Below are 14,520 nucleotides of genomic sequence, written 5' to 3'. Positions count from 1 at the left end.
GCAGTGCTGCCTGCAGTGATCCTGTGTGGACTGCAATCATATGTATGAAGGATCACAGGCACTGACGGGTGTGAGGGAAATGCTCTGGCTTATCCATGCAGTGATGTACACAGGAAATGTGTTTTTGCCAATGAATCTTGGTTTCTGCATTGATGGGCATCTTTTGTCTCATAAGAAGAAGATGAGTGCAAAGAGCAGCTAATGAACAAAAAGAGTTATGACTGTATACTCAGTGAGATGTAGAGCACTTTGGAACCAGTGGAACAAGTGTATGGAGCTCAGGGAGGGAGGGAACAGAAAAGACAATGATAGACCATCAGCAAAGTTGCGTACCATAACATGGCAAGGTGGAGGAAAGTAGAATGTGTCCTGACAGCTGTTCAAAAGAGGGTCGTGGGAGGTACAGTCGGAAGGGATAATAAGGGAAAGGGATGAACAGACAAAAGCAAGGCACTCCCACAGAGGGAATACAAGGAGTTACCACTTTGAACATAAACATGAATATTAATTTTATACAAGGAGGAAAGTAATTGGGTAGCAGGTGTTTTGGGCTGCTTCACTAGTAGGAGGTGTGAAGGCATCCTAGGAGATTAAGGGGACCATAGATGGTACATGGGCTTCATATTTATACATGATGCAGAAGTAAAAAAAAGTCCTTCAATTGTTTCCAGTGTCCTGGGGAGAATCCTGAGGAGTAGCTAATATGGGTGCCGTGTAAATTGTGCAGAGTATGAAATTAATAGGAATCGTTAGTAGGAATCGCCTCCTGGACAATGTATATATCTTACTACAATATTTATAAAAATTATTTCGTTGAATCTCTTTATGTGCATGGATTTGGGGGAATAATGAGTGGAAGGGAGAACAGCTTTGACTCATGCATCTTAGGGGATCAGGACAGATTTACACTAAATTCAGGGATAGAAAACAGACGTTTCTCTAGGGTGAGGTTAGAAGAGATAGTGGGGATACCGCAGAGTTGGTGGGAAGGGGCGCTCCATCCAACTGGGGTCGTTATCACCACAACCTTTCACAACCCATGCAAATACATGGCCAGCAAGAATGTTAAGGGTATTGATCTCCATGTTTCTCTTCTGACCTGCTTTATGGGAAGTGTTACACCCTGTTTCTTGTGCATGAGGAATGAGGAAAAAGGGCAAACCTGACCATCAAAGACAAGAGTTTGCATGTGGATGACAAGTTCATTAACACAGGATGCCAAAGGAGCTCAGCCACAGTGTGAGGTAAGGCTACCCACATGGGTGAGGTGTTCACATATCTGCGTGAAGAGGACCTGGTAGCAGTATTCAGTCCTAAACTGTGTTTGGTGGTGGTTGGAAAAAATCATTCCTCACAATACATAACAGCGAACACGTTCCGAGATGGCATGTCACTGTTCCAAATCATTTGTGTCCTAAGAAACACGGAGATTGAAAGTGAGAGAGTTTGTCATGCAAGGTGATAGAGAGAGACAGAGAGAAACAGAGAGAGTGACAGAGAGAGAAAGAGAGCAAGAGAGATAAATGAGAAGAGAAAAAGAGGAGACTAGAGAGTAGACAAGAGAGGTATATTTAGAGAGGAATAAAAGAAGGAAGGAATGAAGGAATGAATATGAAAGTGAGCACTCTATGCCCTAGTGTGTGAATCTCCTTCCCCTAGGAAGACATACACTGATGGATGTGATGGATGAGTCCAAGTTTTATGAAGTCATTCAAGCTTTCCTACCCTTTGATATTAACACTCCAATTAGTCTACCTTTTAACATAGGGCTGCCTTTTATGAATTTGTAGGGACATTAATCAGCACACAACACCAAAGAGAAGATTTTGAGTACAGTGTATATATTTTGTGGGTCAAGGAGAAAAAGAAGATCATATGGGAAATGGTAACTGTCTCGTATCTACTGCCTACACCCAGTACACGTTAAAGAGGCAAAGTCAATTCTAATTTATTGCCACAGTGAGAACATGAGGGAAGACAAACATGGGAACAGAGAAGGGACATCACTGGTGCAGCTGCGATGTAGGAGAGGAGAGAGAATCTATTAAGTCAAACAGGAAGTGTGTAGGTTTTCCATTCTTCCATTGCTTCTTGTCTGATATTCAGGACTCTGTGAGTCTTGTGAGCCTCTTAGAGTCCAGGCCCGTGTTCCCTGCATCAATGAAGTGCCCTCACTGTGTCCCTCACACACCTAAACACCCGTTTTTCCACTGTAGTCACAGAGCTCAGCTGTGGGAAGATGTGTTGCGTGGATGACTAACTCTCGTGGAGTATCAACTCGTCAGGGATGGGTTTTATTCAAAGTTCCCCCTCTATAGGCATGTCCTATAAAGTGCAGCTCCTACCCTGAATTTTGGAAGATACAACTGATGGCAGATCATCTAGCACTTTTGACGGAGTCCCCAGAGAATGCACAACAGAAGGACAGGGTGTAGGAGGGCTTCACCAGGCCAGGATCTGATAACTACATCTGCACTTCAGAGAGGGCTTCTGGGGACAGAGAGCCCCAGTCAGTAGTGAGTTCACATGCATTTTCCCCATGTCATCGAGCCTGAATCCCTGAGGCTTTCATATTTACAAGCCAGCAGCAGGAAACAAGGACACTCAAGTGTGTCAAGTTCCTATGGATGCCGTCGAGACTCTCCCAGAAAATTCCCAAAGTGTAAAAGAGTCGGAACCGAAATTTTTGGGCAGCTTCTCTGCTGATGTATTTGGCTATTTGAAGGGGTGATGTACCCCGCATATGAGTACACAGGAAGGAGTGCACTGTTTCCTGTTACCTGTCTCCTTTGGGAAGAGGCTGGTGGCTGCTCTTTGGAGAGCTCAGCCCTATCTCTCCTTCCAGCTGTACCATAGCCATGGTCGTGATGTGCTAGGAAGGAAGTGCACTTAAGGACATGAGCATACAGCCCGACAGGCACAAAACAAAACCATATACACATTGTAATACAGAGAAACACAATCAAATGTATACCCACATACAAACACATACACGTTTTAAACAGTTGGGCAGAGTGAAGGGGTCATAACTCCTAGGTTAATTTTCTGTAGTTGAAATCTAGGGCTGGAAATATGTCTCAAGTATATGGCATAAAATCCTCATGACCATGAGACCCTGAGTTGTGTCCCCAGTACCACTGAAAAAGGTGCAACTCATTCTGCACAGCTTTGTGTATTTCATTGACCGTCCTTTAACCATTAGTTGTTTATTGATTCGTTTGGGTTTTTTTTTTAATAAAGACATATTAGTAAGAGTGAAAATAGATTTAAGTTTCTTCTAGTGGTTAGAGTTGGTAAAGAGAAGTCACACAAGTTTTGATGTGAGACATTATGTTACGTGAGGTTTATGGATGAAGATGAGTGGATTGGGTGATGTCTGCAATCACAGGAGTCAGGTGAAGCTACATAAAAGTTTTGGGGAGTCACCATTCTCACTTACCTTTCCTCAGGCAACCAGGAATCTGCATCCTGTGTGAAACTGTGTGTCTACAATTTGTCAGGTTGAAATCATGCTGGAAGACACAATGAAGCCACATGAATTCATATTCAGTACTTTTTCCAGTTTGTTTTCAAAAACATGGCTCAGACTGGAGTAGAGTGGGAGGAGTATGGGGATATGTATGTGTAGGGTCTAAGTGGAATATTATTTTGTCTGACCTAGGCATGGTGGGGCACAGCTGAAACCCCAGCTCTTTATAGTTTGAGGCAGATCGATTGGAAGTAGAGACCTTCGTGGGCTACCAAGAGACAGCAAGAAAACCTTGGGGGACAGAGTTAGACCTTTGGTAAGAAACCCACTACAACAGCATTAAAAGCCCCAGTTATCCTGAGTAACTCAGTTATGGAGTCATTTTGTAAAGTAGACAAAGTCCTGAGTTCCATCACAATGTGTAAAACAAGAAATGAAATGGTTTATTGAAACTAAGATAGCATTTCACAGGCCACAAAGAATTCACACTAAGCCTTACATACTTTGCTTTTTGCTTTTCTTTGCTCAGTTGTAGAAGTTATGGTTTGGATTGCACATTATTGTCAAATGTCTTTTCAACTGTACTCGTGACATTTCTGAAACATGTATCAAAGGTCTTGAAGGATAGGGCTTGGGTTATTGTGTCTCCCCTTGATCGTGTTTGTTGATATAGAAATTAGGGAAGGGACAACCTTGAAGTTTCAGGGATAAGGAAAGACCAAGCCCTTTAAAGCAGATGACATTGAGTTCTGGAAGGTGATTGGTGGAACTTGTGTGAACTGATGGGGCGTGGCAAATGGGGATAGAAAAAGGCCAAGCGCTCCAAAGGTCAGTCATTGGAGACTTCCTCAGAGGGAAAAAGGACTCCTCAGTTACTGGAAGTTCCAGCTAGAAAAATTGGGGATTCTTGCTCCTGCAGAAATGGAGGCTGCTCAACACCACTGGAGAGGTAAGTCTGAGTCTTATGTGTTTCCAAAACAGATTCTCTACTTTCAATTGTCCTGTTGCTAAAAGTCCTTTTGTGTGTTTTTGACCTTTAGCCCAGGGGGTGCCCTCTTGGGAAGATGCAGATGTTAATAAGCATGAGAGTGTGTTGGCAACAGACAAAGCTCCCAAGGAGAAATTCTGTGTGACTTGGAAGCAACCTTATGTGGTTGGTGCTGGGCTGCAGAACCTGGGGAACACCTGCTACATGAATGCCACACTGCAGTGTCTGACATACACAGCCCCTCTTGCCAACTATATGCTGTCCCAGGAGCACTCCCAGACCTGTTGTCCACTGAACACCTGCATGATTTGTATTTTGCAAGCTCACATGATAAGAGCTCTCCAGCACTCTGGGAAGGTGATCCAGCCTTTGAGGGCCCTGGTGACTGGTTTCCATAAATATAAGCAGGAAGATGCCCATGAGTTTCTGATGTTCGTTTTGGGTGCAATGCAGAATTCATGCCTGCCTGGGCACAAGGATTTGGATCCTCAGGCTGAGAACACCAGCCTAGTCTGTCAGCTCTTTGGAGGATACTGGAGGTCTCAAATCAAGTGCCTCCGGTGCCATGGCATTTCTGATACCTTTGACCCCTATCTGGATATAAGTCTGGATATCAAGGCAGCTCAGAGTGTCCAGGAAGCATTAAAATGTTTAGTAAAGCCTGAAAATCTGGATGGGGAAGAGGCCTATGATTGTGCTACTTGTTTAAGTAGAGTGCCTGCTACCAAGACACTGACTTTGAAAACGGTCGCCAAGGTTCTTATCCTTGTGTTGAAAAGGTTCTGTGATTTCACGGGTGTTAAAATCGGCAGGGTCGTGCAATACCCAGAGTGTATTGATATGCAACCGTATATGTCTCACCAGAACACAGAACCACTTGTGTATGTCCTGTATGCTGTACTGGTCCATGCTGGGTTGAGCTGCCACAGCAGGCACTACTTGTGTTACATAAAAGCTGGCAACGGACACTGGTATGAAATGGATGATGCCAAGGTAACTCCCTGTGGCATTACATCTGTGCTGAATAGGCAAGCTTATGTCCTCTTTTATGTTCAGAAGAGTGAGCTCAATGGACACAGTATTGGTTTCTCTCATTGTGAGGAACAAAGTCTCCTGGAGGTGGCAGACCAGGACATGGGAGCGCAACAAAGAGAGCTTCACAGACCATCCAACATGCAAGTTGGAGAATCCTGCGGGCACAAGGAAGATTCAGCAACAAAAGAAATCACCTTAGACCAGTGGAAAATCCTCCAACAACAAAACCGGCCAAAGTCTGAATTCAACATCCGGAAAATAGAAGGCACCCTGCCTTCCAATGGAATCATGATTCACCCGTCAAAGTACAGGGTGGGCATGAGAAAAAATCACACTGAAAAGGAAATTTACCTGCCTGCCCAGTGTTCCAAGGACACTGGCCACCTTCCTTGTGTGGGTGTGTGCCCCAGAGCTAACAAGAGGAAGAACAAGCAGCGCAAGAAGTCTCTCCTTGTATTCTCATGATTTCACTTCATGAACTGCTCTCCTTCAGGGGAAGAGACAACTGAACAGGGTCAGAGTGCTCCAGAGAGGGCAAGTGGGATTTGTGAGCATGATCTCTGTAAAGGAGAAGCATTTATGTAAAGATCATGTGAAAACACATTACAAATTGTTTCAGAAAATAGACCTTTTGGTTTGATGTCTCGGGTTTCTTTTTCAATATCCTGTGGTGTGTAATTTTCTGTAGAGAATAGGCCCTGAGAAACGGCCCATTTTTAGTATATGTCTTTGAATGCTATAAAATTGTCAAAAGATACTGGTCAGTGAGAGCCTTGCATTGGATGAGTTCACTCAACATAAATCGATTAAAGTTTAAGAAGCTGATAGGAGTGCAGCAGATTTACATAAAAGGTATTTGGGTTCAGAAAACTTACTAATTTGTAGGATGTTTTCATTTTTTGTATTGCAGTTTTAAGTTCTTCCTTTTCTTTTTGTCTCACCAAATAAAGATTACAAAAAGATAATCCTTCCTGTCTACTTGCCTAAATACTGAGACCCATGTGCACACCCACTCTGCTTTGCCAACATGAGATGCTGACAGCAACATCTGGATATCCACTGAGCAGTTGCAGGTGAGCTGAGAGAAGTGCCCTGTGGTCAGCATTTGCCAGGGACACACAGGATGCAGTGCTGCCTGCAGTGATCCTGTGTGGATTGCAATCATATGTATGAAGGATCACAGGCACTGACGGGTGTGAGGGAAATGCTCTGGCTTATCCATGCAGTGATGTACACAGGAAATGTGTTTTTGCCAATGAATCTTGGTTTCTGCATTGATGGGCATCTTTTGTCTCATAAGAAGAAGATGAGTGCAAAGAGCAGCTAATGAACAAAAAGAGTTATGACTGTATACTCAGTGAGATGTAGAGCACTTTGGAACCAGTGGAACAAGTGTATGGAGCTCAGGGAGGGAGGGAACAGAAAAGACAATGATAGACCATCAGCCAAGTTGCGTACCATAACATGGCAAGGTGGAGGAAAGTAGAATGTGTCCTGACAGCTGTTCAAAAGAGGGTCGTGGGAGGTACAGGGGGAAGGGATAATAAGGGAAAGGGATGAACAGACAAAAGTAAGGCACTCCCACAGAGGGAATACAGGGAGTTACCACTTTGAACATAAACATGAATATTAATTTTATACAAGGAGGAAAGTAATTGGGTAGCAGGTGTTTTGGGCTGCTTCGCTAGTTGGAGGTGTGAAGGCATCCTAGGAGATTAAGGGGACCATATATGGTACATGGGCTTCATATTTATATATGATGCAGAAGTAAAAAAAAGTCCTTCAATTGCTTCCAGTGTCCTGGGGAGAATCCTGATGAGTAGCTATTATGGGTGTCGTGTAAATTGTGCACAGTATGAAATTAATAGGAATCGTTAGTAGGAATCGCCTCCTGGACAATGTATATATCTTACTACAATATTTATAAAAATTATTTCGTTGAATCCCTTTATGTGCATGGATTTGGGGGAATAATGAGTGGAAGGGAGAACCGCTTTGACTCATGCATCTTAGGGGATCAGGACAGATTTACACTAAATTCAGGGATAGAAAACAGAAGTTTCTCTAGGATGAGGTTAGAAGAGATAGTGGGGATACCGCAGAGTTGGTGGGAAGGGGCGCTCCATCCAACTGGGGTCGTTATCACCACAACCTTTCACAACCCATGCAAATACATGGCCAGCAAGAATGTTAAGGGTATTGATCTCCATGTTTCTCTTCTGACCTGCTTTATGGGAAGTGTTACACCCTGTTTTTTGTGCATGAGGAATGAAGAAAAAGGGCAAACCTGACCATCAAAGACAAGAGTTTGCATGTGGATGACAAGTTCATTAACACAGGATGCCAAAGGAGCTCAGCCACAGTGTGAGGTAAGGCTACCCACATGGGTGAGGTGTTCACATATCTGCGTGAAGAGGACCTGGTGGCAGTATTCAGTCCTAAACTGTGTTTGGTGATGGTTGGAAAAAATCATTCCTCACAATACATAACAGCGAACACGTTCCGAGATGGCATGTCACTGTTCCAAATCATTTGTGTCCTAAGAAACACGGAGATTGAAAGTGAGAGAGTTTGTCATGGAAGGTGATAGAGAGAGACAGAGAGAAACAGAGAGAGTGACAGAGAGAGAAAGAGAGCAAGAGAGATAAATGAGAAGAGAAAAAGAGGAGACGAGAGAGTAGACAAGAGAGGTATATTTAGAGAGGAATAAAAGAAGGAAGGAATGAAGGAATGAATATGAAAGTGAGCACTCTATGCCCTAGTGTGTGAATCTCCTTCCCCTAGGAAGACATACACTGATGGATGTGATGGATGAGTCCAAGTTTTATGAAGTCATTCAAGCTTTCCTACCCTTTGATATTAACACTCCAATTAGTCTACCTTTTAACATAGGGCTGCCTTTTATGAATTTGTAGGGACATTAATCAGCACAAAACACCAAAGAGAAGATTTTGAGTACAGTGTATATATTTTGTGGGTCAAGGAGAAAAAGAAGATCATATGGGAAATGGTAACTGTCTCGTATCTACTGCCTACACCCAGTACCCGTTAAAGAGGCAAAGTCACTTCTAATTTATTGCCACAGTGAGAACATGAGGGAAGACAAACATGGGAACAGAGAAGGGCCATCACTGGTGCAGCTGCGATGTAGGAGAGGAGAGAGAATCTATTAAGTCAAAAAGGAATTGTGTAGGTTTTCCATCCTTCCATTGCTTCTTGTCTGATATTCAGGACTCTGTGAGTCTTGTGAGCCTCTTAGAGTCCAGGCCCGTGTTCCCTGCATCAATGAAGTGCCCTCACTGTGTCCCTCACACACCTAAACACCCGTTTTTCCACTGTAGTCACAGAGCTCAGCTGTGGGAAGATGTGTTGCGTGGATGACTAACTCTCGTGGAGTATCAACTCGTCAGGGATGGGTTGTATTCAAAGTTCCCCCTCTATAGGCATGTCCTGTAAAGTGCAGCTCCTACCCTGAATTATGGAAGATACAACTGATGGCAGATCATGTAGCACTTTTGACGGAGTCCCCAGAGAATGCACAACAGAAGGACAGGGTGTAGGAGGGCTTCACCAGGCCAGGATCTGATAACTACATCTGCACTTCAGAGAGGGCTTCTGGGGACAGAGAGCCCCAGTCAGTAGTGAGTTCACATGCATGTTCCCCATGTCATCGAGCCTGAATCCCTGAGGCTTTCATATTTACAAGCCAGCAGCAGGAAACAAGGACACTCAAGTGTGTCAAGTTCCTATGGATGCCGTCGAGACTCTCCCAGAAAATTCCCAAAGTGTAAAAGAGTCGGAACCGAAATTTTTGGGCAGCTTCTCTGCTGATGTATTTGGCTATTTGAAGGGGTGATGTACCCCGCATATGAGTACACAGGAAGGAGTGCACTGTTTCCTGTTACCTGTCTCCTTTGGGAAGAGGCTGGTGGCTGCTCTTTGGAGAGCTCAGCCCTATCTCTCCTTCCAGCTGTACCATAGCCATGGTCGTGATCTGCTAGGAAGGAAGTGCACTTAAGGACATGAGCATACAGCCCGACAGGCACAAAACAAAACCATATACACATTGTAATACAGAGAAACACAATCAAATGTATACCCACATACAAACACATACACGTTTTAAACAGTTGGGCAGAGTGAAGGGGTCATAACTCCTAGGTTAATTTTCTGTAGTTGAAATCTAGGGCTGGAAATATGTCTCAAGTATATGGCATAAAATCCTCATGACCATGAGACCCTGAGTTGTGTCCCCAGTACCACTGAAAAAGGTGCAACTCATTCTGCACAGCTTTGTGTATTTCATTGACCGTCCTTTAACCATTAGTTGTTTATTGATTCGTTTGGGTTTTTTTTTTAATAAAGACATATTAGTAAGAGTGAAAATAGATTTAAGTTTCTTCTAGTGGTTAGAGTTGGTAAAGAGAAGTCACACAAGTTTTGATGTGAGACATTATGTTACGTGAGGTTTATGGATGAAGATGAGTGGATTGGGTGATGTCTGCAATCACAGGAGTCAGGTGAAGCTACATAAAAGTTTTGGGGAGTCACCATTCTCACTTACCTTTCCTCAGGCAACCAGGAATCTGCATCCTGTGTGAAACTGTGTGTCTACAATTTGTCAGGTTGAAATCATGCTGGCAGACACAATGAAGCCACATGAATTCATATTCAGTACTTTTTCCAGTTTGTTTTCAAAAACATGGCTCAGACTGGAGTAGAGTGGGAGGAGTATGGGGATATGTATGTGTAGGGTCTAAGTGGAATATTATTTTGTCTGACCTAGGCATGGTGGGGCACAGCTGAAACCCCAGCTCTTTATAGTTTGAGGCAGATCGATTGGAAGTAGAGACCTTCGTGGGCTACCAAGAGACAGCAAGAAAACCTTGGGGGACAGAGTTAGACCTTTGGTAAGAAACCCACTACAACAGCATTAAAAGCCCCAGTTATCCTGAGTAACTCAGTTATGGAGTCATTTTGTAAAGTAGACAAAGTCCTGAGTTCCATCACAATGTGTAAAACAAGAAATGAAATGGTTTATTGAAACTAAGATAGCATTTCACAGGCCACAAAGAATTCACACTAAGCCTTACATACTTTGCTTTTTGCTTTTCTTTGCTCAGTTGTAGAAGTTATGGTTTGGATTGCACATTATTGTCAAATGTCTTTTCAACTGTACTCGTGACATTTCTGAAACATGTATCAAAGGTCTTGAAGGATAGGGCTTGGGTTATGGCTAAAGGAAGAGAAATAAATGCTGTGGAACTGACCAAAGTTAACTACAACCCAGCAGGATACTTCAACTTAGAAATTCAGTATAAACTACATAACTGTAAAATAGATAATGCATGTGGTAGGGTGTAAGTGTGGGACAAGGTATGGTAAAGGAGGGGATTCAGGCAAGAGAATGTGGTCCGTGGAATTAAAAAGCATTAGGAACGATAAGAAGGAAACATGCTGCAATTGCTCCAAGTTGACTAGGAAGGAGTTGAGCTAGACAAAACCTGGGGTAATGTAAGAGGCAAAATGAAAACATGCATGGAACTGTCAAAATGAATACCCTGTGTCCAAGGAATGTATCCTAATTTAAACATAAACCAACAAACAAATAAATCAATCAATAAGTAAGTAAATAAATGGTTTGGGGGGAAATTGAAATCGGCATATGCGTGCTGAAGATTAATGTCCAGAATATTTCCGTTGGGAATCTTGTAGTCCTCTTGCCAAGAAAGCAAAAGTTCTCAGTCCAGTAGCCTCAAAAACACGAAAGAGAGCAAATATTCAGGTATTTCTTTGCGTTGGTGTTTTCCCTGTTCAGATTCAGAACTGTTCATTTTGTGCTTTTTTTTTTCTATTTTTGTTTTGTCTTACTAAATCCATATGAGTAGAGAAGGGAGGTAGACACCCATGCCTTGAAATGATAGAACTGCCACAACACCACATTACCATTTGCAGCTGAAAGATTAGGAGATTGACGATGTTTCCCTTAGGTGGGATGCATAATGGTGATCATGTGACACTGCTGGGCCTCTTCAAAGTCCCTGGGGAGATGACTTTGCCCACGTGAATTTTCTCCAGTATCCTGGAGGAAATGCAAATAAGAGTTGCTTTCTTTTCAATGCTATGGTGGAACTCCAGATGTCCAAGAAGAAAGGAAAACGTTCTAACTAATCTACATGTACTGTCTTGTGGGTGTTTTTTCCAGTGATTTTGTGGGGGGTTATTTCTTTGAGAGACAGTCTACCTATGCCATTACAAGTTTCTCTGAAGTCTTTAATGCAATCATCCTAATCCTATCAGATAGAATCTCATAATCTCTGAGATGGAAAGTTTGTGTGACAAGTTTCTTCACAGGTTTACTTGGACCAATTTAAAAGTACTTCCCAACTTGAAGAATTTATGTTCATTAAATACGGAGATAGAGAAACAACTAAGTGAAAAGAACCCCTTAACAATGGGTTCAGAAATATCTCAGAAACTCATAAAAGCTTGTCTATATGTGTTTGATGGTTTGGGGTTTGAAGTCAGGGCCCTGAGCTGAATATGCAGAGGCTTGGCCATGTGCCCAGCCTTAGAATTTCTTTCTTTCTCATATCATTCATAGTATTTTTTACTAGTGCCCATTAATTGATCAATATGAGTGGTTTCACTATGATATCTGCATACATGCATATAATGTACTTTGCTTCCTCTGTCTCTCTTTACACAACTCAACTAAAATCTGCTTCAAATTTTGACTGCTTTTTGAAAAATAACTCTTTCTGTGTTTCAATAAGACTTTTTCTTTTGTGTATTCAATAGTCAAAAACTATTGTACATTTTCTCTTTGATGGTATTGGGGCTTTACATCAAGACCTTTTCATTTTTCTGCAGCTGCTTCACAATATTCCCAGACTTAGATTTCCCATAATTAACACAAACCTATATGAGTATGGCAATGTCACAGTTCCACCAGCTTATTTAATGGTTTATTTCATCTTTGCATTTTTTCCTTTCTTTATTGTACTATTTTTGTTTACTGTGTGGCATTGGGTTTGCCAACTGTATGGGCTTCCTTTGTAAATTCCATAATTTGCCCCATACTCTTTCCAGTAGAAGGAAATGCAACTGATTGGTTTTTCTCATTGTGATCTGGGCGTGAGGTCCGTAAACCATTGTGTCTCCCCTTGATCGTGTTTGTTGATATAGAAATTGGGGAAGGGACAACCTTGAAGTCTCAGGGATAAGGAAAGACCAAGCCCTTTGAAGCAGATAACATTGAGTTCTGGAAGGTGATTGGTGGAACTTGTGTGAACTGATGGGGCGTGGCAAATGGGGATAGAAAAAGGCCAAGCGCTCCAAAGGTCAGTCATTGGAGACTTCCTCAGAGGGCAAAAGGACTCCTCACTTACTGGAAGTTCCAGCTAGAAAAATTGGGGATTCTTGCTCCTGCAGAAATGGAGGCTGCTCAACACCACTGGAGAGGTAAGTCTGAGTCTTATGTGTTTCCAAAACAGATTCTCTACTTTCAATTGTCCTGTTGCTAAAAGTCCTTTTGTGTGTTTTTGACCTTTAGCCCAGGGGGTGCCCTCTTGGGAAGATGCAGATGTTAATAAGCATGAGAGTGTGTTGGCAACAGACAAAGCTCCCAAGGAGAAATTCTGTGTGACTTGGAAGCAACCTTATGTGGTTGGTGCTGGGCTGCAGAACCTGGGGAACACCTGCTACACGAATGCCACACTGCAGTGTCTGACATACACAGCCCCTCTTGCCAACTATATGCTGTCCCAGGAGCACTCCCAGACCTGTTGTCCACTGAACACCTGCATGATTTGTATTTTGCAAGCTCACATGATAAGAGCTCTCCAGCACTCTGGGAAGGTGATCCAGCCTTTGAGGGCCCTGGTGACTGGTTTCCATAAATATAAGCAGGAAGATGCCCATGAGTTTCTGATGTTCGTTTTGGGTGCAATGCAGAATTCATGCCTGCCTGGGCACAAGGATTTGGATCCTCAGGCTGAGAACACCAGCCTAGTCTGTCAGCTCTTTGGAGGATACTGGAGGTCTCAAATCAAGTGCCTCCGGTGCCATGGCATTTCTGATACCTTTGACCCCTATCTGGATATAAGTCTGGATATCAAGGCAGCTCAGAGTGTCCAGGAAGCATTAAAATGTTTAGTAAAGCCTGAAAATCTGGATGGGGAAGAGGCCTATGATTGTGCTACTTGTTTAAGTAGAGTGCCTGCTACCAAGACACTGACTTTGAAAACGGTCCCCAAGGTTCTTATCCTTGTGTTGAAAAGGTTCTGTGATTTCACGGGTGTTAAAATCGGCAGGGTCGTGCAATACCCAGAGTGTATTGATATGCAACCGTATATGTCTCACCAGAACACAGAACCACTTGTGTATGTCCTGTATGCTGTACTGGTCCATGCTGGGTTGAGCTGCCACAGCGGGCACTACTTGTGTTACATAAAAGCTGGCAACGGACACTGATATGAAATGGATGATGCCAAGGTAACTCCCTGTGGCATTACATCTGTGCTGAATAGGCAAGCTTATGTTCTCTTTTATGTTCAGAAGAGTGAGCTCAATGGACACAGTATTGGTTTCTCTCATTGTGAGGAACAAAGTCTCCTGGAGGTGGCAGACCAGGACATGGGAGCGCAACAAAGATAGCTTCACAGACCGTCCAACATGCAAGTTGGAGAATCCTGCGGGCACAAGGAAGATTCAGCAACAAAAGAAATCACCTTAGACCAGTGGAAAATCCTCCAACAACAAAACCGGCCAAAGTCTGAATTCAACATCCGGAAAATAGAAGGCACCCTGCCTTCCAATGGAATCATGATTCACCCGTCAAAGTACAGGGTGGGCATGAGAAAAAATCACACTGAAAAGCAAATTTACCTGCCTGCCCAGTGTTCCAAGGACACTGGCCACCTTCCTTGTGTGGGTGTGTGCCCCAGAGCTAACAAGAGGAAGAACAAGCAGCGCAAGAAGTCTCTCCTTGTATTCTCATGATTTCACTTCATGAACTGCTCTCCTT

General features: G+C 43.1%; 1 protein-coding gene across 1 annotated transcript; it reads left to right on the top strand.

Annotated features, from left to right (window-relative positions):
- Positions 1-1,258: 1,258 nt before the first annotated feature.
- On the top strand, positions 1,259-14,150 carry LOC141411388 (ubiquitin carboxyl-terminal hydrolase 17-like protein 13). Its single transcript, XM_074042875.1, has 4 exons — positions 1,259-1,436; positions 4,510-5,889; positions 13,072-13,649; positions 14,052-14,150. Exons 1-4 carry the CDS (start codon positions 1,259-1,261, stop codon positions 14,148-14,150), a joined length of 2,235 nt encoding a protein of 744 aa, XP_073898976.1.
- The last annotated feature ends 370 nt before the right edge of the window (positions 14,151-14,520 follow it).

The sequence above is a fragment of the Castor canadensis genome, chromosome 10, assembly GCF_047511655.1.
Source record: "Castor canadensis chromosome 10, mCasCan1.hap1v2, whole genome shotgun sequence".
Lineage (NCBI taxonomy): Eukaryota > Metazoa > Chordata > Mammalia > Rodentia > Castoridae > Castor > Castor canadensis.
This window is presented reverse-complemented; position numbering and strand designations above follow the sequence as displayed.